The sequence below is a fragment of the Notolepis coatsorum genome (assembly GCF_963971535.1).
Source record: "Notolepis coatsorum genome assembly, chromosome: 17".
Taxonomy (NCBI): Eukaryota; Metazoa; Chordata; class Actinopteri; order Aulopiformes; family Paralepididae; genus Notolepis; species Notolepis coatsorum.
The window spans coordinates 69,647,176-69,673,171 of NC_140181.1; the positions used below are offsets into that span (position 1 = coordinate 69,647,176).

Here is a 25,996-nt window from a genome sequence, read left to right on the forward strand (position 1 = left end):
TGTGAAGAAACAAGCGTGTTGTCCGTCTTTATGTTTATGTTTGAGAATCTGGTTTTAAGTTTAAGACTATGGGGGAACAATCTAACTGTAATTAGTTTCCATTACGTTCCAAATCTGTTTTAAGTTCCACATTTCAAATATATTCATTAGAATTGTCTGAAATATATAACCGACGTGTCACAGGAGAACATGTTCCCAGCATGCACTGCGCCACTAGGGTACACGTCACTACAGCGCACCAGACTGAACGCTGAGGTGGACTTGTGTCTGAAGGGAACAGAGTGTGTACTACCTCTAGAAGAGCTCAGGAACAACACTTTCTCACAAACCATGATGATCAGGATAGCCGCTGTCCTTGCTCTTCTAGTCTGTGTCTGCTCGGGTAAGTAAATTAATCAAATATCGCTTATTTACCCGTTCTCGTTAGCAAGCTTGCTTATAACGTTAGCCATTTTCCAGGCCTCCAACTAACGTTATAATTTCCTCTGCCTGCTCTCGAGATTTTAAGCATAATATTTAAGTCAGTTTCTTAGTGGTTTAATGTGTATTCCATGAATGTATTTTATTGAGGACGGAGTGTTGAAAAGCTGGCATTATAATTCCATATCATCCACAGGAGAGAGCTGCACAGAACCGGTGATCACCCCATCGGCCTACACCACCTCTGATGCTGTCATCTCCTCAGAGTCCGTCTTCATTGTTGAACTCAGTCTGGCTTGTGCCAACGGAGCACAGGTATGTGTCTACAACTACAAACACCATCTACGTCTGAATTATTACAAAACTGACGACCATTCCCTCTGTGGCCCTCTAAGTGCCCTCTGGACACTTTGTATCACAAACAGTACTGTATTTGCAAATCTGGTATACACTGTCATAAATGTATAGATGTAGCAGTACTGTGTCTATCTGTATGTCATGTGTGTCATATGTTATGATGAATTGAAAATGGGTGACCCTGATGTAAACAAGACGAAAGTCTTTCCCTGCTCTGCATCCCCTTAACAATTGTATGTATTGAGCTGTACTGTACTGTCTGTACCCATTCTGCAATCTGTTAATAAAGTTTTCAATCAATCAATTAATGGCAATAACCTCCGATGCTTTTGGTGTAAAGTGCCGGAAGTTGAGGAGGATGTGATTATCTCATGCAATGTCTTCTTATCCATCTTCACCAGAGTGTGGCGCTGTACGCTGATGTCAATGGAAGACAGTTCCCTGTGACCAGAGGCCAGGATGTTGGAAAGTACCAGGTACTGTAGTCTATGGTTCGGGTCTTGTCTCATGGATGCATTAGTAAAGATCATCTGAACAGGTCACTTACTTCTACCATCTCCCCACTAGGTGTCTTGGAGCCTTCCTCACAAACAGGCCAGCTCTGGGACATACCAGGTCAAGTTCTTCGACGAGGAGTCTTACAGTTCCCTGCGCAAGGTCTGTCTGGTGCTGCGTAATGGATGTTACAAATGTTTAGCTGCGTTTAACCCTTTCACTGCCACACGACAGAAGGTTAACCCTTTACTATCACACAACCGACGGTCGGTTAACTGTTTGGTAGTGTGGCAGTGAAAGGGTTAATTACATATGATTAGTATGTATGTATGTGGGAGAGAAGATAAGATATCCCTTTATTGATCCCCTTGGGGAAATTCAGGCATCATGGCAGCATGGTGGGAGGGTACAGGTATGGGCAAAATTGGGCATGATGATAATATACATAAATATAGGCAATACAATTATAGTACAGTGTAAAAGTAAGCAGTCTAAACAATATAATTAACTCTGAATATGAGCAATTAGGCAGTGTAATCAAAGGTGCAGATGAGTGTATGCCCTCAGTTATATTATACATTACAATAAATGTGGTAAATAATACTTAGAATCTGAATATATACTATGCGTAAGTAAGTAAACAGTATACACAGGTGCAGTATACATAAGTTACCCTAACTGGCATGTTATATGTTGTAAACTCATGCAAACTCAGTTCACCTACCATTTTATTTTGTTTTTAAGTCTATATACATATTTAAAATGAACAGTAGATTCTAGTAAGTACTATCAGATTGATGCAAGTTACTTGGAAGACATGGTATTTTGGGGGGGGGGGGGGGTGAAAACAAAATACAAGTCTGAATATTGGCATTACTTTAGTTAGATCAACAACTGGAGTTTTTATTGTATTTTTATCACTGCATCAGATTATATTCTATTGTACTTTCTGTGCTCCAGGCCCAGAGGAGCAATGAGGATGTGTCTGCCATCCAGCCTCTCTTCTCCGTCAACGTGGATCACAGGGTGAGTGTCTGCTTGCTTGGATGCAGACGGCACAGCGCATTAAGCAACATTGGCCTCACTAGCACCATTTGTAATCATCAGCCTTTGGCTAAAGTCAGCCCACTCTTTAGAGGCCCAATGTGAATCTAAAAGTAAAAAAAAAAAAAAAACCCAATCCATTGAAATTCCAAATGTTTTTTTGTAGACACAAATTGGCAGCCATCTTGATATAAAGACGTTAACAGCAAACAATGAATGAATTTGTTTTTATAATTATTTATTTATTTGTAAGGGTTTTGTTTATATTGTTAATGTAACATTGGAGTGCAATGGCTTTATTTTAAATAGCAATTTAAGGAAATTACCCACAAAAACGTAATTTTCTTCTATAAACCCATCTTCTATAAGGAAGAATGTAGATTAATTTAGCCCATATTTTTCTGGGGGGGGGGGGGGCAGGCAAAATAAGAAAATGTATTTAGTCTCCTCGCTGATTAGATATTTAGACATGTACAATCAAATGATGTGAACCTAATATACGGTAGTGTATTGAACTGAACCATGGACTCTGCATATCTTTATATCTCTACCACACTCGCACACACGCATGAACACTGCTCATGTACCACTTCCAGCTCTCGTATGGTGACCTCTAATGGCACCGGAAAATTCCGACAGACCCATTCATAGTTGTCTATTGGCTAAGTAAGGAAGCATGTGGTATTATTATGGGTGTAACAATTCAATAATGACCAATAATTGAGTTGTGACCTTGATGTCGAACCAAATCGTGTATTTAGAGAATCGCGATGCCCCTACAATGTCGAATGGCACTCGTACAGAAATGGTGTTATTTGAGACTTAACACGATTATGAAACACAGATTATCAGTTTATGTATATAATGTACAGGATTCAGGTAATTCATACCTGTTGGATGTCGTTATATTCCCTTCCACCATGAGGTTGTGTTGATCCATTGCACAGAACACCCACATGTTTTTATCTATTTACACATTACACATTTGCACTATCTCTTCTACCTAATTTTAGCATTTTATTTTAGCATTTTGTACATTTTAGCTTTGTACATTTGTATAGTGTTTGGTCTTTATTCTTTAACTTTTTTTTACTGTATGAAGCACAATCTCAGGAGGGTCATACAGAACCAAGCATTTCACTATAATGCACATTATATTAAAAAAAATAAAATTTAACCAGGAAGTCCCATTGAGATACAAGATCTCTTTTGCAACGGAGACCTGGCCAAGATGACTGCAATATATCAGACCGCAATAAAATGTGCGATACATCACACAAGAACATAATAAAAGTGCATACAATATACAATACATCACATGTAAACACAAAACAGAATAGTCTACATAATAGTAAAAGTGTACGACAGTAAAATACAGGATAATACAGTAATTTTTCAGTTGGGACCCGACTACAGAAAGCAGCGACATTCTTCTTGTAGGAAGTTATGTAATACAGATTTAAATTCGCAGAGAGAGACCAGGGTATCTAAGTGGATATGGTCCTGTAGCCCATTCCATGCCCAAGGTGCGAAGCTTGAAAAAGCTGTTCTTCCTAGTTCAGTGTTTATTCTCAGGTTTTTTAAAAGTAGCCATCTTGTGGACCTGGTATGGTAGCTGCTAGAGGCAAAGCTAATTAGGTTGGAAAGATATAGGGGAAGCTTCCCTAGGATGGCCTTATATATAAAAACAAACATGTGGAATTTCCTCCATACGTACAGAGAGGTCCATCCTACCATTTGGTAAAGCACACAATGGTGAATAAGCCCTTTGGCACTAGTGATGAAGCACAATCTCAGGAGGGTCATACAGAACCAAGCATTTCACTATAATTCACCTTATATGTGACAAATAAAAACAAAACTTAAACGCATGTCTCCTCGATCTCCCCACAGGGTGCATGGAACGGTCCCTGGGTGGCTACTGAGGTCCTGGCCGCTCTCATCGGTATCCTAGTCTACTACCTGGCCTTCAGCGCTAAGGGCACCATCCAGGCATAAAGGGGATTCAACAGCCACTTTTTAACCACTGGATCTCTAAAGACTGAATTCTAGTGGGACCTTTCCAACATCGAATACTGTGGCAGCTCAACAGTGTTCTGCCACCACCCACTCTGCTTCAAGATGAGGAGCCAGAGCCCTTTTGTATTTTTCTTTTTGTAATGATTCAAACAGACTGTCTGTATGCTGTTAGTCTTGTCAATTTACAGATGAATTTACTAAACTAAACTAAAACACAACATGTATAATTAGAAATGGTTTGTCTATAGTCTTAACTTAAAAACACTATGAACTGTTCATATGTATAGATTATTATTTCTTTTTACCTTGAGGAGGCTGATGAATGATGAAGGCAGTAGCTTTCACCAAAAAAAAAAAAAAAAATCACCCTTAACAAGACTAGTGCTATCTGTCCATCCACATAGTTTCTGTGTAATTTGTCTAGTTTTGGAGATATCCGCTGTGGAGATGTCTGCTGTCACTAGAATACAATGGAGCTGAATGGCATTCGGTTTGTGGCACTGAAAGTGCCAAAATAAAAATCATGATTTCTTTCCAGAACAGTGAAGAGTTTATTTTTTTTGCGAACTGCCCCTTAAGGTAAAGTCTTAACAGTCTATAGACTGTTTCACTGGAATTCTGTTGCTATAGGGAACAGCTTGGATCCAAATATTGCATTAGCAAACATTGCAACAGGAAGTAAACGTAGGTCCTTTTTTTATGTCATTGTCACTTTGCAACTGTATACATATTGACAGTTTATAGTACAATAAATGTATGTATTTGGATGACCGTTTGGAACTGCATTCACGTACATAACTGCTTTGTGAGCCACACTGATCATACTGTTCCATGTAACCTTTGCATTGAGGGATATGTGCGTGTGGCTGTGCGCCGATATGCCGGACCCCAATAGAGGTGGAGGTCTAAGCCCCTGATATGAAACTGCATTTCTGATCACAATGTGTGACTGCACTGGCTGACCTAGAACGGACCAAATGTTGGATGTGTGTTTGCTGGTGTCACTCAGGGAACTAAAATAAATGGTCTGTTTTCCTCCCTGCTGGTTTGTTTTCTGCGTGTTTGTGGTTCATGTGATAGTCCAGCCACTCCAGCGAACAGACAGGCCCTTCCATTAATATCTCTTTATCCAAGGCAGAATGGAAGGTTAATGGGTCTTCGTTCCGTAGCAACACGTGTTGCGTCTGCGCCGCTCATTGCCAGTAGCGAATGGATGGAGCACTGTAAATGATTAATTCCGACCCGACTGATCTCATTTAGCTCCAGAGCAAATCAAATGTATTTGTAAGGCCCGACAACACAACGTTAATGTCCCCAATGTCTTCTTTAATACACAACAAGTCAAGAAGAAACATCACAATAAATAAAAAACAAAACAAAAAAACACCATGAAATCCAAAATTAAATGTTAAATAAATAATTGCAACACTCCCAGACATACCCCACGCGAAGGTAAGGAAAAGCTCACTAAAAACCTAGCAATAGGGGGAAAAAAGCACCACATGTGGAGAGGAGAAACCTTAGAAGGGCCGATCAATCTCCCTTAGATGTCGGTGATAGTGTTGCTATAAAACAGGTGAAACAGTTGGTAAATATGTACATATATGTGTAATGAAACACAAATATAGACATGCAATAGCAACGGGTACATAAGAACATTTAGAAAGATTGAAAATAGAATAGAGTTGATGAAGGATCCATTTTTGAGGTGCGTTGGAAGCCTGACTTCTTCCATGAAACTCCAGCCTCTATGTTGGTGAGTAGAAGATATTTTTGACCATTAAATTTCAACTCTTCGAGAAGAATGCCACAAAAGTTGATATCATCTATCATATTTGGAAACAAACGTTGTTACCCCCACCTACCCAACCTCCTCCAATGTACAGTTTATTCCCCCTCAAATGTATACTCTCTTTTTTAGACTCTTTTTGTATCACAAACCACTGTATTTGTAGATCTTGTATGTCATAAATGTCTAGATGTAGAAGTACTGTATCTGTATGTCATGTATGTTATGATGAATTGAAAATGGGGGACCCTGATGTGAACAAGACGAAAGTCTTTCTCTGGTCTGCATCCCCTTAACAATTGTGTGTATTGAGCTGTACTGTATTGTATCCATTCTGCAATCTGTAAAATAATAATAAAATATAATAATAAAAAAAAGGTAGCCAAGAGTGTTTTTGTTTTGAACAAGGCAAAGAATGTGCTTGATTATAATTCTATGCGAATATTATATTCTTCACTCATCCTATAGTTACTGTGTGGAAGTGTGGGGTAACACGTATGAAAGCAACATAAAGCCATTATTTATATTACAGAAGAATAGTTCACAATGTAGATTCAAGAGAACCAACGAATTATTTATTAAATCCAGACTATTGAAACTTAAAGAGTTAGCTGAAATACAGACTTTATTAGTTTTGTATTACCAGCAAATATACAGAGGTTGTTCGTTCCCTGTCCAGATGACAGCAGAAGGAAATTCAATTTTAAGCACCAATTTGCACGAACAACCTTAAAACAAAGGTCAGGTGCCTCAGTTATAGGTATCAAACTATGGAACTCTGCAGAATGATGAAAAGAGTTCTACTAATATATTTCACTTCAAAAGGTTACTAGGTCACTGCAAAGAAAAGATACATAGACAGTATAGCACAGTTTAGTATAATATTGCAGTTTAGCGTGTCAGGATGACGTATACGTAGCATAGAGTTGCAGTGTAGGCCAGTATGATTATAGTAATATAGTATATAGCAGCGTAACATAGAATAATAATATATTAAAATATTGTATAATACTGTACCAATATGGTGTAGTATAAATAGTATGATTTAGTTATATTATAATAAAATAGAAATAAAGTGGGCGGCTACGTGGCGTAGTGGGCAAGGCGCTCGCCACGAATGAGGAGACGCTGGGCGCTCCACATTGCTTTCAGTTTAGCTGATCGTTCATACTAATACACATTGGCCGTATTAGGGGGTGGGAAACTGATGGGTGGGGATCGGGCGTTGTGGACAGCGACTCCTACAGGTCGGTTGGTGCGCCTGCGCAGTAGAATCAGGAAGTGTCGGGGGCAGCGTGAGCCTCCCACGCGTTACTCCTCGCCACTGAGAGATCGAGCTGCGCAGGTGAAAAGATGCGACTGCTGTTACCTCAAGTACCGGAGGGGACTTGTGCTATGTATGACTTAGTCCACATTGCAGCCGGCTTGTGGGAGGCAAGAAACAGCGTTCGTGACAGGGGAGGGTTGAATTGGATGATACGAAATTGGGATGGGAGAAAATATAGAAAAATGGGAGAAAAAGTGGATAAAAAAAAATAAAAAAAAATAGAAATAAAGTATATAGTATAATACAGAATAATACATTATATAAATGTATAGCTACGTGTGTGTGTGTGTGTGTGTGTGTGTGTGTGTGTGTGTGTGTGTGTGTGTGTGTGTGTGTGTGTGTGTGTGTGTGTGTGTGTGTGTGTGTGTGTGTGTGTGTGTGTGTGTGTGTGTGCGTGCGTGTGTGTGTGTAAATGAATTAACCTAAATATGTAGTTTGACTGATAGATACACAAAAGGTTTATTTATGTTGATTTAATTTGGTTGGGTTGATGTTTCCATTTTTGCAAAATGAGTATATTCTGTTTGGTTTTACGCAATAAGTCGATCGGTGTGTTGTGTGTGTGTAGGGGCAGTATATATAAGAATTTTTCTTCTTCCTGTTCCTTTCGGCCATGGGATTTGGTGAATTATATGAATATGTACTGTTGGACTGTGTTAATTCCATGTACGAATAAATTAATGATGATGATGATGATGATGATGATGATGTACAGTATGTTATGATGAATTGAAAATGGGGGACCCTGATGTAAACAAGACGAAAGTATTTCTCTGGTCTGCATCCCCTTAACAATTGTGTGTATTGAGCTTTATTGTACCCATTTTGCAATCTGTAAAATAATAATAAAATATAATAATAAAATCAATCAATCAATCAAACTTGACCAAAAGAGAATTCTCCTCTTACATAAATAATTTTCACGTGAGTACCTTATTTTCCTCACGATTTCACCATCTGTCTTGTTTGCGATGGATAACCCAAAACATAGCATGGCACTCTACAGTTGCTGTAGTAAATAAGGTCACATGCAAAGAGGCTCCCAGAGTGAACCCTTGATAGAGACGGGGGTATTTCTGTCTTCAGAAATAGTATGCACTATGCACGGTCTCCATCTCAAGATAGCACCGTACTCTAGCAGCTAATACGTTACTATAGTTCCCTCTGTGTACCCTGGCAGTAAATTTGGTCTAGTAGTTATTGACTCAGGAGCCACGCGGCGCTACAGCTATTTCCAATATTGATTTACAGAACTGCAGTGCTACTAATTGAACACACAGTGGCAGCTCTGTGCTGCATATGGCATTGAACCGCATTTTCTCAGTCCTTCAGTTTTATTCATTCTCTCTCGAGGGGCGCCATCAATCATTCCCTAGACAAAAGGATTGTACAGTTCTCACTGTACTGTGATTCATACCGCTGTTAACATATCACGGATGGAATGTAATACATTGCATAATAACCGTTGTGGCTTCCTCAGTTTTACTACCACTTCAGTCTTATTTATTTCTGTTAGATTTAAACACCCCATGTGGCCGGGAGGGGTGGGGTGGGGGGGGGGGTGTAGGCTTATGCATGGAGGAAAAGTATCTCTACTCCTGTTATTGGTTTGAAGCACCACCCGCCCATGAGTAATGTAGGCCAACCCTTGGTGTGTGGAATATGTGTAACATGACACACTCACCCATACACGGCACAATGTACAAAGTACATGTGAACTCTCATGACCCTGGTTCTGTACCTATATGTCAGCACAATAGTTAAGATCATCCCCTTCTGCATTGCAAGCGCATTTTTGTCTCGTGTTACCGCCACAGCGACAATAGGGACCGAACAATATCACTAATTCTGAATTGACACACCAGTGGGCGAGAGAGAGTTCAGGCACTCCCTTTTTGAAGTCTCTAGGAGTCTCCCATGGAATGGGTGGCCACTGGCCAGAAATAAATGGAAGGAATAAACGTAGAGGATGAGGTTCCAGTGACTCATGCGAACACATGGCTTTTCCTTCTCTTTGCTGTGCAGCGGTGTTCCTTGGACTACCACACTACAGAAGGTTAACCTTTCACATACCTACCACACTACAAAAGGTTAACCTTTCACTACCACACTACAAAGGGTTAACCTTTCACTACCACATGTTGACAGAATCCGGCTATAGGGCGACAATGTGGTCAAGAGGCATGGTTTCTATCTTTAGCCTTTAAGCGGCGTGGTTTATTCATTCACATGGTATGAGCAGCAGTTCTAGAGTTCTCCTCTCACTGAGAGGCTGGGGGGAAAGAGGTAGAGTAGGAGGAGACATCTCTATTTATACATCGCCACCTGGTGGTGTTCTTGAGTGGCTCCGCCTAGAGCGCCATCTAGTGGAAACAGTTATATATGCAGTTAGACAGTTACTAACAATCCTACATAGAACCTCTGACTTCAACACTCCCACTTAGGGTTGTATAAGCATACTGGATAACTTCTCCGAAAAACATTTTACAAAGGAAATAATATAATCCAAAACATCAATAGAGTATGGCAGTCAATATTTACACATTAAACATGACCTTTGCAAATCTCTTCAATTTCAATTTGGAACAGGTTTCCTCATAGTGTCTGCTGCCCTGTCGTCCGTTTGGACAATAAATCAGTGTCATTCTTTCTTCTCTGATGACAGATCTGATGAGATGATATTTTCTATATCGACATGTTTACATCTATGTCGGCACACTGGGTTCCTAGCAATCACAATGGTTCCCTGGTTGCCCTCATAAACAACAGTCTTCATATATACATAGTGTCCATCATTTTTAAATGATGTTGACAAAACGCCCCTCATCTTCAAAAACACAATATTCGGTATAATAATAATGCAGGACCTGTTGCAGAGGTCTTTATTCGGCATGCAACGACACTCAATGTTTTAGCGGTACACACAGCGGTTAGTTTTTTAGCACACACACCGGAACACACACGCATGCATTGTCTCTTTAGAATCGCCGATGCGATTCGTCTCTGCCATTAACCCATCCCGTCGTCCTTCCCCCCCAAGGGCAGCCGGGAGCAGACAGGCGTCAACGTGAGCCGCGCCAGGGGACCAATACAAGTGCTCCTGTCCGTCTTCGTCAAGGACGCCAGAGCGTTAGCGATCTGTTGTTGTGCATGTTTTTCCATTGGGTTTATCTTATCGGGGGGGAAACCCTTGCGAGCACGGGGAGAACATGCAAACTCCACACAGAAAGGCCTGGGAGATACCCCACCTGGGTACCTGGCATCATGGAAACCTGGTCCCCAAGCGGGAATCGAACCCTGGACCTTCTTGCTTAACCACTACACCACCGTGCCGCCTATAGAGGATACATTCCAATTACCTACTACATATTAAGCAATATATTCATAATCTTATCTCCCTCACTTCGAGCAGTTGTTCTAGATAAACACATTTTGCATTGTCATAGCTAGAAACATATACTCGGCTTCACAGGCTGATAGTAGCTCTAAACCCTTGCTGCCCTTTCTGAAACACAGCTGTTCGTCTGCTGCACCTCTGGGATAGGAGGAGGAGGAGTGCACCTGTGACCCCCGTTTCCATCAGGGGAGTTGATGTGGACATGGTTGAGGTGTACAAATACCTCGGTGTGCACATCGACAACAAACTGAACGGGTCAAAACATGCAGAGGCACTATACAAGAAGGACCAGAGCCGACTCTACTTCCTCAGAAGGCTGAGATCCTTCAATGTCTGTACAAGGATGTTGAGGATGTTCTATGAGTCGGTGGTGGTGGGCGCCTTCTTGTACGCTGTGACCTGCTGGGGCAGCGGACTGAGAGCAGTGGACACAACCAGGCTGGATAAGCTGGTCAGGAAGGCCAGCAGTGTGGTTGGGGTGGAGCTGGACTCTCTAGCGAGGGTGGCGGAGAGGAGGAGCCTTGCTAAGCTCCAGGCCATCAGGGAAAACCCCACCCACCCACTATACACAGACTTGGCTGACAGGAGGAGCATGTTCAGTGCTAGACTCACACTACCCAAATGCAGCACTGAACGGCACAGGAAGTCCTTCATTCCAACAGCCATCAGACTATATAATGCATCACTGTGCCTCACTGCATCACTGAGCACAGAGCGGCAGCTCAATAGTGGCAGGAGGCCGCGACTAGCGGCCTCCAGGCTCCACAACAGGGGGCAGCGACGGCTGCCAGACATTGATCTAGGACTTATAGGAACCCAAGGAGGACAATACACTACCTGAAGCATACTGCACCTTGTGACACTGTGAATACTGGAATATATATTTCATTTAGTTAGATTTAAATTATAATTATATTGACCAAATTGTTTACACTGCTTCCCCCATGCTCAGTATATTTTTACTGTATTTATTTCTGTATATTTTATTTCATTTCATTTTATTCTATTTTACTCTACTCGTATCCTAGGCAACTTGATTTGATTTGTGTTATTATTCTAATTTGTGACCTGTCCTGTCTAAATGTTTAAATGTTGAGCGATTTGCAGTGTCAAATTTCCCACGGGATAATAAAAGTATTTCTATTCTATTCTATTCTATTCTATAACGAAAAACATGTTTTTGACGTAGTTCAATGCTTCTCTGTGGGGTCAGCAAAATGCTGTGACAATTTTACTCACTACAAAACATAGGTCAGGGCGAGTACAGGTTGTCTAACAAATGAGGCTACCCACAGCTTTTCTATACATCTCTTACTTCAGTCAAAACATCTCAGGATCTTTTCCCCATAATTAAATCATTGAGAACATGGTAAGTCATCCACCTTTGTATTTAAACATGGGATCCATTTCTGTATTTAAACATGGTAAATCATCCACCTCTGTACTTAAACATGGGATTAAACATAGGATCCATTTCAGTATTTAAACATGGACTCTAATCAGGTATTTAAACCTGGATTCTACCCCTCCCGTATTTAAACCTGGAGTATCATCCACCTGCATTTAAGCAGTGTAGCCACCCTCCTTCAGTATTTAAGCAATTAGCTACGAACCATACTTTGTATTTGTCGTGGCCTTCAATACCCTCCTGGATTGAATACACCCATTTCCCTCCCACTGTCTGTCTGCCCTCTGGTAACTTGGTTGAATACACCCATTTCCCTCCCACTGTCTGTCTGCCCTCTGGTAACTTGGCTAGAGCAAAGGTGTGGTTGTCCTCTAGGGACCTCATCTCCTCATCCCTTGCTCTCTCTCATTTACTTGATTCAGGGGACAATGTGACCTCTTTAAAGGTCGGGGGTACCCCACTGACTACCCTGTACTGTCACCCTCGTCACTCCCTTTTCGGGCATAATCTGTCAGATACTTTGGGGGTTTGTGTTCCCTTGAGGGATACCTCCCACTGCTTGGGGCACTTGACGTCACCCTAGGGTGCTCCTCGTCATCGCCCTCTGACTGTCTGCCTGCACGACCGTGCTAAGTACACTGGGCTGATGTGTCTCTGTTTCTACACACCTTACTCTGGAGTCCAGCTCTGGCTCCTCTGTCTGTCTCGCTCTCACATGTTGTCTTTGTGACAAACTTGACTAGCATGTGTTTCTGTACTCTCCCTTTACCGGGATGATAAACTAGGAAAGCGGGGCTTCCCTTGTCGTGCCCTACAAAGAGTCCTTTTACACATCTGGACTCGGGCTTTCCCCTGTCCTGCAGGTACGCATAACACACTGATCCAAATCGGTGCATTATGGCTAGATTACACTTCTTTCCTGTCAGTGCTGTATACGGGGTGGTGCCCGAGTGCTTATTAAAGCACCTGTTTCTGGTGTAAGCGGCTTCTTGCACCGCATAATGCCATAGGCTCTTAGGTAAGTTACTGTCTACTAGCTTACACCTAGCCATTTCGAAAAGGGTGCGCCATTTCCTCTCTGCCACTCCATTCTGGTGTGGGGGATATGGACGTGACGTCTCGTGTCTTATCTTGTACCTTCTCAACAGTGATAGGAACTCTCTGTTTGTGAACTCGGTTTCGTTGTTGGACCTCAAGCATCCTACGTTACCATAAGGGGCTACGTCTGCCAGGAATTTCTCCGTGGCCTGGAGTGTGTCACTCTTTGCTCTGAGAAAGTAAACAAACACTGCTCCTGTGCATACATCTGTAAAAGACTGTACATATCTAAAGCCTCCTATGGACTTGTTGCTTACTGGACCGGCTAGATCCGTGTTAACTAATGCAAGTGGTACCTTTACTTTTTCTGTGGGATTTCTGTTTCTCTGTTGAGTAAACTTCCCCGTTTTGCACACTGCACAATTTTTGTCAGGTTTACGCTTTTCACCTTCAATGTGCATGCCTTTTGTCACTGCTTGCAGTTTCAGTAAATCCTCGTAATTACAATGACCCATAATCTCGTGCCATGTCTGAATATCGTGACTGGCCGTCACGCTACACATATCATTATTATCATTACACTTGTCGTTGTCATTACACTCCGTTTGCAGATAATATATTCTCTGGTACATCTTTATGTCAAACCGTGTGCCGTCAGGTTCTACAAGAACATTTTTACCTTTATCGAAGAATACCTTGGCACCGCTTGCAGTAGCAGCTATTACAGAGAATAGTCCTTGTGGGAACGATGGTACGTAGAGAGCGTTCTTTAACGTCACCGTACGCCAGTGCCCCCCACTGTCCATGAGGCATACCTGTATGTCTCCTCTCTCTTGCGCCAACCCGTAGGTGCGCTTCCCGTCTGCCAGCTCCATGCTGTGCCTCTCCGGGTGGAAAGTGTTGTCAAAGTTCTTGAACCGACTCCTGTCGTTGATGACATGGGACGACGCACCTGTGTCCACGATCAGTCCCCTCCTCTGGGCCCGCTGCAGCTGTGCCGGCCTGGCGATGCACGCTGTCCGCGCCCCGAAAGCGAAGTCTTCTTGTCCCGTTATTCTCCGGGCGTCGTCTCGATCCGTCTCACGTCGACCGTCGCTGCCATCGTGTCCGCTGCCGCCATCTTGTCCACAGCCGCCATCTTGTCTGTAGCCGCCATCTTGTCCGTGGCCACCGTCTCGTCCATGGCCGCCGTCTCGCCCATGGCCGTCATCTTGTCCATGCACGTATTGCGCGCTCTGGTCGTGTTTCTTCATGCACGCTCTGTCTGTGTGCCCCGTGGATTTGCAGAAGCTACACCAGACTTTGTGCAGTCGCCTCTCCGATGGCCTTTCTCTCCGCATCGCCAACACGCCAGTTCCGCCGTGTTCCTGGTCCTCTCCCTTGGCGTCGCTCGGTGGGTATCTTCTGAGGCCTCGAAGTTTCTTAACTTGGCCTTGAACTGTCCCAGCGTCATGTCCACTGAACCGTCAAGTCAAGTCAAGTCAAGTCAAGAGTTTTAATTGTCACGGCATACAGGTATACAATGAAATGCGGGTGGTCTTGCCCGCAACGATGTGCAATACAGTGGTACATATAATAGAATCAAAAGAAGAAAACAACATTGTGCAGTAACAGGTAGCAGGTAACATGGAGTGACATCTCGGTATCTGTACATAGTTATTTACAGAGCATGTGGGACATGCTAGTTAGCTTTGGTAGTGCAATACACTGTTCCTGTTATTCTAATTTAAAGTGTCCTTTCCTTTGGCCATAAGTGTGCGTGTGTGCGACATGAGTGTGTGCCCGCTCATGTTAAAGTGTTAAGTGGCTGCTCGTGTGTGAGCGTGCACAGTGTGCGTGTCGTGTGTGTGTTCATGTGTGCTTGTGTGTGGACAGTTCAATGTTCTGAGCACTCAATGTTCATTGTTCATGGCTCTGATGGCCTGGGGGAAGAAGCTGAGCCTAAGCCGCTCTGTCCTAGTAGCTGGGGTTCGCAGGCGTCAGCCTGACCTCAGCAGCTGAAACAGGCTGTTATTGGGGTGGTGAGGGTCTTTCATTATCCTGCAGGCTCTGGATTTGCACCTCTTGTTGTATAGAACCTGCAGGGGGGGTAGTGCAATACCCGTGGTACGCTCGGCTGAGCGCACCACTCTCTGTAGGGCCTTCTTGTCCTGTGCCGTGCTGTTTCCATACCAGGCAGTGATGTTTCCGGTCAGGATGCTCTCTACAGCTCCTGAGTAGAAGGACTGGAGTATCTTCCCCGATACTCTGAACTTCCTTAACTGTCTCAGGTGGTAGAGACGCTGTTTCGCCTTCTTTACTACTGTTTCTATGTGTGTTGACCATGTCAGGTCCTCTGAGATGTGGACCCCCAGGTACTTGAAGCTGCTCACCCTGTCCACGGTAGCCCCGTTTATCATCAGTGGTGTGTGTGTCTCCTGCTGTCCTCTCCTATAATCCACGATCAGCTCCTTGGTTTTGCCAATGTTCAGGAGCAGGCTGTTGTCCTGGCACCAGCGTTCCAGTACCTCAACCTCCTCCCGGTAGGCCTTCTCGTCGTTGTCCGAGATCAGCCCCACCACCACCGTGTCATCTGCGAACTTCACTATGGAGTTGGAGCTGAACTTGGCCACACAGTCGTGTGTGTAGAGTGAGTACAGCAGGGGGCTCAGAACACAGCCCTGGGGGGACCCGATGCTCAGGGTGATGGTGTTGGAGGTCTGACCCCCCACCCTGACCGCCTGGGGTCTTTCGCTCAGAAAGTCCAGTACCCAGGCGCTCAGGGCGGAGCTCAGACCTAGCTCGATCAGCTTGTCCACCAGTCTGGTGGGGACTATGGTGTTGAACGCTGAGCTGTAGTCAATGAACAACAGTCTCACATAGCCCCCCTTCTGACGGTCAAGGTGCGAGAGGGTGCTGTGCAGTACCTGGGAGACCGCGTCGTCGGTGGACCTGTTTGTCCTGTATGCAAATTGCATAGGGTCCATATCGCTGGGGAGGGAGGCACAAATGTGGTCCTTGACCAGCCTCTCGAAACATTTCATGACCACAGAGGTGAGTGCCACCGGTCTGTAGTCATTTGGACATGCTGGGGAGGGTTTCTTCGGCACAGGGATGATGGTAGACATCTTGAAGCAGGCAGGGACCACTGACTCCGCCAGTGATTGATTAAATATGGCGGTGAACACAGGGGCCAGCTGGTTGGCACAGGTCTTGAGTATACGTCCTGTTATGCCATCTGGGCCAGCAGCCTTCCTGGTGTTCACCTGCATAAATGCTCTTCTCACACTGTGTTCCGACAACGAGAGAGCGTCCCCCCCCCCTCGCGGTTGCCCCCCCCCCCCCTCCACAACAGCCGGCGCGCCAGTGAACCGTGTGTTACCAGGAGTGTGAACGGTTTGTACAGCTCCGGTAGTCCTCTCATCATCATCGCCATCATTAGTCCATCGCTTGGTGCTTCTCCTGCACTCCTCAATGGCGTCGTGATCTTCTCCGCTCTGTTGACGTATTCGGTCACAGTCTCGGTGTGCCGCTTCTTCAGGGCCGTTAGTGCTATGTAGAGGGCCACGACTCAGGGTATTCCTCGCCCGATGTAATGCTCTCTCAACACCTCCAGGCTTTCTCGGCCTTTGTCTTTAGTGTCGCGGAATATCAGCCCCAAGCTGGTGTCGTCGAGCAGTGGCGCTAACTCACAGTACGCGTCTGCGTTACGCTGGTCGTCCAGGGCTTGCTCTTCTGCCCTGGACGACCCTCAGGTCTCCCGTGGGGGCTGTCAAGATCGTCTCCTTCAGTCCCGCACTGTGCATGCAGCATAGCATGCGCTCTTCCCAGAGCTCGTAGTCCTCTGCTTTTCCATTGAATGAGGGCCATTTGCTCCTTCCCTTGGTCGCCATCCTCTTGGTTGATAGTAGGCGTAGCTTTAGCTCTTGTTGGCCTAGCGTCTAGCCACGCGGTGCTCCCGGCGCTAACCTAGCCTATACTTTTGCTAAGCTTGCTACCCTTATTATTTCGCCCCGGCGTGATCTGGGCCCATAACCTGTTGACAGAATCCGGCTATAGGGCAACAATAATGTGGTCAAGAGGCATGGTTTCTATCTTTAGCCTTTAAGCGGCGTGGTTTATTCATTCACATGGTATGAGCAGCAGCACATGAGGTCTCCTCTCACTGAGAGGCTGGGGGGAAAGAGGTAGTGTAAAGGCCATATGAGTGTTTTGGTTATTATTATTATTATTGATTGGATTTAGATAAAGTCATTGAACTGTCGTATTTGTCATAATAGGGCATTCTGGAATCTAGAACATTTGGGTCTCTATATATAGCCACGATTCTCTCTGTGTCAGTGGCATCTTCGACCAGACTGGACGGGACCAAAAGGATGGACTCAACAATGAACTGAAGCCAGAAGCCAGTAGATTTACGGCTGGACGGCTGGTACACTACGAAGTAGGAGGAGCCATCTCTATTTATACTCGCCACCTGGTGGTGTCTTGAGTGGCTCCGCCTAGAGCGCCCTCTAGTGGAAACAGTTATATATATGCAGTTAGACAGTTACTAACAATCCTACATAGAACCTCTGACTTCAACACCACACTACAGTACTACAGAAAGTCTTTCTGTGTTACAAATTTGATTTGTTTTGAATGAAGACGTATTCAATCAAGTGCAGGGGTGGAAAGTTACTCACATAATGTACTTACTACACTTTTAAGAGGTTCTGTATTTTAAGTATTTCTATTTTTGGGAACATTATATGCCTACTTTTACCTCTACATTTCAAAGGAAATATCTGCATTTGTCTAAACCGTGTAGACCTTGTTACCTGTTACATTAAGTGTAAATGCAAAAGGAAAAATCCAACATTTCTCAAACAGCATGTATCACCGCAGTATGTCCTTTCCCTCAAGCACCGTAATAACAGTTCAGACTGCCAAATCCATACCAAGACTAGGCTAAACCCATTTTCCATAATATGAGACCTTTAATAATCAAAGGTGGTACATTTACTGAGAAATAGAATCTGAGTATTGTATAGGGATATATGTTTGCATCTTTATACATGTATGTGTATGTTATATTAGTGTATTGGTGTGTATTTCTTGCATTTCTGCATTTTGTTTGTATTTAGTACTTTAGTTTTGTATATTGTATGTTGTATAGTGTTTGGTCTTTATTCTTAAAAATAAAGAACCAAGCATTTCACTGTAATGTACATGTACCTTATATGTGACAAATAAAACAAAACTTGAACTTGAACTTGTATGTACTGTATGTATGACTGTATGTATGACTGTATGTATGTATGTATGTATGTATGTATGTATGTATGTATGTATGTATGTATGTATGTATGTATGTATGTATGTATGTATGTATGTATGTATGTATGTATGTATGCATGTATGTATGTATGTATGTATGTATGTATGTATGTATGTATGTATGTATGTATGTATGTATGTATGTATGTATGTATGTATGTATGTATGTATGTATGTATGTATGTATGTATGTATGTATGTATGTATGTATGTATGTATGTATGTATGTATGTATGTATGCATGTATGTATGTATGTATGTATGTATATGGTATATGGTATATCTGTGTGTGTGTGTGCGCGCACAAGCATGCCAGCATACGTGTCTGTGTCACATGTATACAGTATGTATGTGCAGTATGTGCATGAATGTGTGCGCACAACATGTGTGCTGCGACGCAGAGCAAAGCGGACCTGACAGAGGTGTGTAAAGCATTGGCTCCGGGGGCAGACGGCGATAGGCTTAGCAGGACCCAGCAGGGTGGAAACTGGCGTCGTGCGAATGATCCTCACAAGAAGTCACGCTTTTCTGCTTCTGCCACAACCACTGTTTAGACTGCTCACATTTTGATGCTGTGAGGCAGAGCAGTGTCAACAAGCTAAACGTAACAGAGAAACAGACGTTATCTTTCCCCGCACGGATCCCTCTTCTCACCCTATACAACAAAACTCCTCACGTTGGAATAACAGTTATTGTTACTGCTTTGTCTCATGGGTAACCTATACAGATGGTGAGGCATGTTATACAGTTTCTCGGAGCAGAACAATTTAGACTATTTGGAACGAACAAAATCACAGCCAAAGCTGCAAACTGTCTCTCCATCATCCCCCTCTTCCTGTCCTCTGTTTGGGTATCCTCTAATCCGCTTTGCTTTTGGACCCAATTGCCTGACAAGAACTAGCCTTATAAGGGGAGATCCTTTTTTCTCTCTGCTCTCAAAACATAATCATGTTTCTCTCTCCCTCTCCCTCCCTGCATCATAGTAAAAATTCCCTCCACATTTTACACCAAGAGGTCAGCGGCTGCAACGCGGCATTGTTCAGTTAGACGTAATTCTTTCAGAGCTTTCAGCTGTGAAATAGGCTATAGACAAGAACAGGCATTTTTTCAGCAACCTTTGCTGCCCATAAAGCTCCCAAAAGAACTTAAAACGCACATTCCATAAAAAGATATGTCCACATGCTTGTTTTTACCATGTAGAACAAATTGCAGTGTCTCATAAAGACATGAACAGCCCTGCCCCACAAACACTTCAGGAGATAGGCTGATAAATACCTAACCTATGTAGTTCCCACTGGCCCCCAAGAGTGGAAAAACCTCTTTTAAATAACTAATCATAAAAATACTGCACTGGCCAATAGTACCCCTAGAGACAGTTCTTTAAGGGTTTTGATTTATATTTGGAGTGAAAATTGGCTGCAAACTGCAAATAATTTGCAGTCAAACCATATTTCTACATGGGTGGTAAATGCCTTTTAGATGACAAAATGTCCCAGTAAGAAGTATACTCCCCAACATATTATTCACAGCTGCTTTCACAAACAGACCCAAGACACGCTCTTGATGAATAATAATAAAAACATCAACAGGGAGGAAACTGAACGCAGAGACAACTTTTGTGTTTTGAAAAGGCATGATTAATTGACCAGTGTGTTTTTCTATTGTCTTCTCGAATTATTATGAATGATGCAACAGTGATCTGTAGGAACACTGGAGAATGTAGTTTGCTTGTGTAAGTCCCTCCCAGTGTCTTGGAATGAGCTTAGTAGCAGCGCCAGCAGTCATCAGGTCTGAGGAGGGGGTCAACAGTTGAGCAACACACAGACAGATTGCTCAGTGTAGTGGCGATCCCCAGCTCTGAGTTATTCAGACTTTGGCCATGGGGTCTGGTGGGGAGAAGGGGTTTGTGGGTAGAGAGGGGGTGGTGTGTGTGTGTGTACGTGTGTGTGTGTGTGTGTGTGTGTGTGTGTGTGTGTGTGTGTGTGTGTGTGTGTGTGTGTGTGTGTGCAGGGCCGGACTGGGGAAATAATTCATACCGGGAGATATAGCGCGAAATATAGCCCCAATCAGGCCACTTTTTAAGCGGGGGGTCTGGGGGTCCCCCACCAGGAAATTTTTTGTTACAAAGACTTAATTTCCTGCATTCTGGTGAATTTTAGTGCATGTGAATCACAAACTAATGAGCCAACAATTGCTTAGTACAATGTACTGTTATGGACCTCAAATAAAACTGTTGTGGCACTAGCAATGCTACTCTCTCCACCTTCAAAAAGAAAAAAGCAAGAGCACAACATATTTTTCTATTTACTATTATAATACAGTTAACCACTCTCTCCTGTAAGGGCCTTTCTTTTTCTTTGTTTTATCCCTCTCTCCTCCACCCTTTCTTTTTCTTCCACTGTCCATCTTGACATCAACGTTAATTGACTTTCGCTCTACTGTATCTCTCCCGAGTCCCTCACAACCCCCTCCAATGTACAGTAAAAATGACCAAGTATGGTCTTGTCAATATTCCAATGTACAGTGTTGCTTGTACAGTTGTACAGTGTCCCCCACCCACCCCTCCTACCCAACCTCCCCCCCACCCACCCAACCACCTCCAATGTACAGTACCCCCCCCCCCCCCACCTACCCAACCTCTTCCAATGTACAGTTTCTACGTCAAATGTATACTTCTTTTCTGGACTCTTTTCGTATCACAAACAGTACTGTATTTGCAAATCTGGTATGTCATAAATGTATAGATGTAGCAGTACTGTCTATCTGTATGTCATATATGTTACGATGAATAAAAAATGGGGGACCCTGATGTAAACAAGACGAAAGTCTTTCTCTGGTCTGCATCCCCTTAACAATTGTATGCATTGAGCTGTACTGTACTGTACCCATTCTGCAATCTGTTAATAAAGTTTTCAATCAATCAATCAATCAATCAATCAATCACTGCCTTGCGTGTTATTCTGCATCTGAGTGCCGTCTGCCATTCCATTCGCCGCCTCCGCTGTCAATCAGTTGTATCGCCTGGTCCCGCCTCCACCAATCACAAGCGGCAGCACGGCTCCATTGTGATCCGCGTGAGAGAGAGAGTCAGATAGTTCTCCAACTCTGCCGCAGACAGTGAAATCCTGGTTGTTCCCCACCCACCTAGGTTATCTAACTATCGCGCCGCGCCGCCGCCACAACTAGAAACAATGGCCTGGCAAAAAATAAAATAAAAAATTATAATAATTTTAATTAATTAATTTACCATGTAAATTAATTAATTTTATAATATATAATTTTTTTCCCGGTGCTCCCGATGGCCAGTCCGGGCCTGTGTGTGTGTGTGTGTGTGTGTGTGTGTGTGTGTGTGTGTGTGTGTGTGTGTGTGTGTGTGTGTGTGTGTGTGTGTGTGTGTAGGGGGGTTCTCTCAGCTATAGTCCTTGGCTCACAGCCTCACTTATTCCATGCATAGTTCCCAGTGTTTGGAAATCATCCCACGTGATCCCTGAACACAAAGGTAGAGACAGTAACGATCTCAATAGGTCTCTCAAAAACCCTGGAAACATTAGTGAATAACCAGCAGAAAGCATTCCTCTCAGAACATTCTATCCTAAATCCACATCAATCTGGCTTTAGAGCTAGTCACAGCTGTCACACTAGTAAAGAAAGATTGCTCATTACTGGCTTTGATGGGGATGCAGCTGGTTTCAGGATTACTTATGTGACAGACATGGACGACAGTGGCTCGGGAGGTAGAGCACTAAGAGCAGTCATCTGGCAATCCGGAGGTTCCCGGTTTGATTCCCGCTCCTCCCGGGCAACGTGTCGATGTGTCCTTGAGCAAGACACTTAACCCCTAATTGCTCCCGATGAGCAGGTTGGCACCTTGCATGGTTGCCTCCGCTGTCGGTGTGTGAATGTGTGAGTGATTGTGTGAGTGAATGGGTAAAATGTGAGTAACAAATTGTAAAGCGCTTTGGATAAAAGCGCTATATAAAAAAGCAGCCATTTACCATTTACATCAGTGTGTGAGGATGGGAGTCCAGTCTGGATTCCTACCCGTTACAAAGGGCGTGCCGCAGGGATCCATTCTGGGCCCTGTCCTGTTCACCATTTATATCAATTAAATGATCTCTTCCCTGCATGGTTGCCAAATTCATCTCTACGCGGACAATGCTATTTTATACTGCATTGCTGATTCTGTTCAATTAGTCATCAATAAACTGCAGCTCTCCTTTCATACATTGCAACATTCTCTTGTTAATCTTAAACTGACACTTAACGCAAATAAAACATAGACTAATCTGCACATCTCTACTGTCAACTGTTCAAATATTGAAAGGGTTACAGAATACAAGTATCTTGGCATCTGGCTTGATGATCAGGAACCTTGGTGGCAAATTACAAAATATTGGCTTTTTATAAAGAAATAAAACCAGTTGATCTGTAGGAAGAGGATTGTTGAATATACTTTGTAATTTACAGACAAGCTGAGCTGCTACCTCAACATATATGCCCTTAGATTCAGCCCTGATGTTTATTACTAGTGACAGCTTCAACACCCACCACTGTATCTCTATCTATGATAAGGTTAGTTGTTCTTCTCTGACTGAGAGATTCAATAATCATTGGTATCTGTACAGTATATCTATACATAGCCATGGTTGGAAAATTAGCATCATATATTACTTCTATGTTACACTGGAACCCTGGTCAACTTTTAACTCACTCAAGTACCTTGTGCCAGGACTGATCTAGGAAAGACTGCTTTTAGTATTAGTGTGCAGCAGACTCATGGAATCTCTTGCAACGTGACCTCCTCCCCTCTGGCAGTCCATCAGGGCCAAAACCTCACGCCACAAGAATAGCTTCTTCCCCTCTGCAGTGAGCCTCATCAACAAGGCTCGGGACCCTCACTGACACCCCCCACTGTGTTTTATTAACACACCCTACTGGACTATATACTTGCCCACTGTATTGTTACTTCATTCTAACTAGTGTATATAATTGTATAATTGACCACATCTGCCCAGTTGCACAGCCCTGGCCTACTGCTGTTCCTATTTTATTTTTACTTATAATTGTATTATATCTATCTATTGAGCTACTCATGTACATATACCTATGTCTTTACTCTTACTTGTATTATTGCACAAATGTCGCATTCCCATCCCTTGGATTCTTATTATTGTATTACTGTACTATGCACAATCGTTGCGGGCAAGACCCCCCGCATTTCACTGTATACTTGTATGCCGTGACAAATAAAACTCTTGACTTGACTATATTTAATTTAGTTTATATCCCACATAATTGTATTCAATCTCTTACAGTCGTACAGCCCTTGCCTATATTTTATTTCATAAATATATTATTCTATTGTGCTTAACTTAGCTCATATTTCATTTAATTTTACTCCACCACTTTATTGTATTATCTGTCTTTTATTGTCTGTCCGCTAATGTCGCACCAGTAACGTCCAAAGCAAATTCCTTGTATGTGAAAAGTATACTTGGCAATAAAGACCTTTCAGATTCTGATTCTGAAAACTCTTATATCTCTTGGACACTTTAGGAATGTACCGTCCATTACCTGCCTGTAACTGTTTTTGTTTGTTGATTTGTATGGTTGTATTTCCCATGGTTACTATTTTATCCTGATTTAGTTTGTTGATTTTGTATGTTTGTATTACAGTGTAATTTCGGCCTCATTGTTAGGTCACCCTCAACGATTTCTCAAGAGAATCCTAAATAAAGGTTGAAAGAATAAATGAATTCCCCCTGACCCCAATCTGTCCAGGAAGCCAGCAGGCTAATTTATTTCACAAAATACCCTGTCACAGCCAGACGCCTGACAGGAAGCATTACCCTGCTGTAATGAAGAGGTGACCTTGACCTTACACACAGCCTGCATTCAGACCACATACCATAAGCATTAGGGCCACTGGATGGACACAGACACACACACGCACAGAAAGACACACACATGTACAAAAACACACACACACAAGCAAACACACACACAGCAGCCCAGCAGTGGATTCCAGATGAGCCACAGCTTGCCTGTACATCATCTACCCCTGACAGCATTAGAGATTATAACAGCTGTAGTTTTTGATAAAGCTACTGTTGTGTCATCCAACCCCCCTCCCTCCCACACACAGACACACCAGAAAGATGAAGGCAGGCGTGAGGAAGGCCTCTCTAGAATGACACTGTAAGTCTTGCGGCTGCTTTGCGTCTGCCGGTAATTTTTCCCGTCCTCCGGAGTACATTCATTATTTAGTTGTGGTTATGGCCACTAATGGCTGCAACCGACTGTATAATGCAACATCATGGGAGTGCATCTGATTTGACCCGTCAATCAGAAGAAGAATGTAACTTCCTGACAGGAAGAGGAAAATACAAACACCCCAAGGGTTTGGATGAAGTTCATCGACTTCCTGATATAACAAAGTGAGACACAGGACATTGTTGTTGAAATCTTTCTTTGGTGTCGAATCAAAGTAGAGGGAAAGGGGGAGGGGGGTTGTTTTGACATTCAAATCTCAGTTGCTTTTTCAGTAGTTAATGACTTTGGGTCATGTAGTTAATAATTACGACCTACATTTCCGTACAAATGTAACATTTTCCTGTTTACACCTCAGCACTTGCTCCCCAGCCCCTCCTTAAAAAACGTGTCAGTTCAGTTGTACCTCCGTGCAACAACACAAGATTCCAGACTCAGATTGTGATCGTTCTCCACAACCACAACGTAGTACGGATGTAGTTGAACTACTTTTTCAAGGTAGTTTCCGTTTGACGAATAAACAAGTTAAGTAGTTAAGTTAAGAGTAGTTAAGATTTAGTTTATCTTCATTTCATTGCAAAGTAGCAAGTGGTTTTGTAAACTACAATTTTAAGAGCAGTCCCCCCCCTTCCCCCCAATGCCGTACAACACATTGCTGAAACTCCAGACGTCCTCCAGACGTGGCGACCGCACAGAGGAACAGGCGAGGTTACGCCCTGAGGAGCGCAGAGGAAGAGGACAGGCTCCATCCCAACACGGTGCTCTCAGGACACCTCAAAAAGGAAGGCGTCATACTGCAGATGTTCATACCAGAGGAAGGCGTCTCATTGTCATATACTGCAGATTTTCATACCATTTTTACTCAACGAAAGGAAGCACAGAATTTACTCAAAATGAGTGAACAGATATGCACAATATACAACACCTGTGTTTTTAGCCATAGCTCAAAACTGAAAGCGCTCGTTTGACCATAAACAGTAACATTTTAATCTCATTTGTATACACAAATAAAGTTATAACATTTAAAGTATGTACGGTAGACATGATACAGACAAAGTCTTGTAATATAAAGCATAGTAACAGATCATTTTCACAAGTCTCATGCAGTTGAGGGGCCTGATGCGGTTTAAATGG

The 25,996-nt window shown here is 43.2% G+C and overlaps 1 protein-coding gene across 1 annotated transcript; it reads left to right on the plus strand.

Moving 5' to 3' along the window:
- The first annotated feature begins 222 nt into the window (after positions 1-222).
- Positions 223-5,377, plus strand: ssr4 (signal sequence receptor, delta). Its single transcript, XM_084332771.1, has 6 exons — positions 223-382; positions 617-735; positions 1,179-1,253; positions 1,345-1,434; positions 2,233-2,298; positions 4,210-5,377. The coding sequence occupies exons 1-6, from the start codon at positions 331-333 to the stop codon at positions 4,312-4,314; spliced, it is 507 nt and encodes a 168-aa protein (XP_084188897.1). The 5' UTR covers positions 223-330; the 3' UTR covers positions 4,315-5,377.
- Positions 5,378-25,996: the final 20,619 nt, after the last annotated feature.

Coding starts and splice junctions, on each gene's coding strand:
- ssr4 (XM_084332771.1), top strand. CDS start 331: ATGATGATCAGGATAGCCGCTGTCCTTGCTCTTCTAGTCTGTGTCTGC. Junction 383..616: donor TCTAGTCTGTGTCTGCTCGG/GTAAGTAAATTA, acceptor TATCATCCACAG/GAGAGAGCTGCACAGAACCG. Junction 2,299..4,209: donor CCGTCAACGTGGATCACAGG/GTGAGTGTCTGC, acceptor ATCTCCCCACAG/GGTGCATGGAACGGTCCCTG.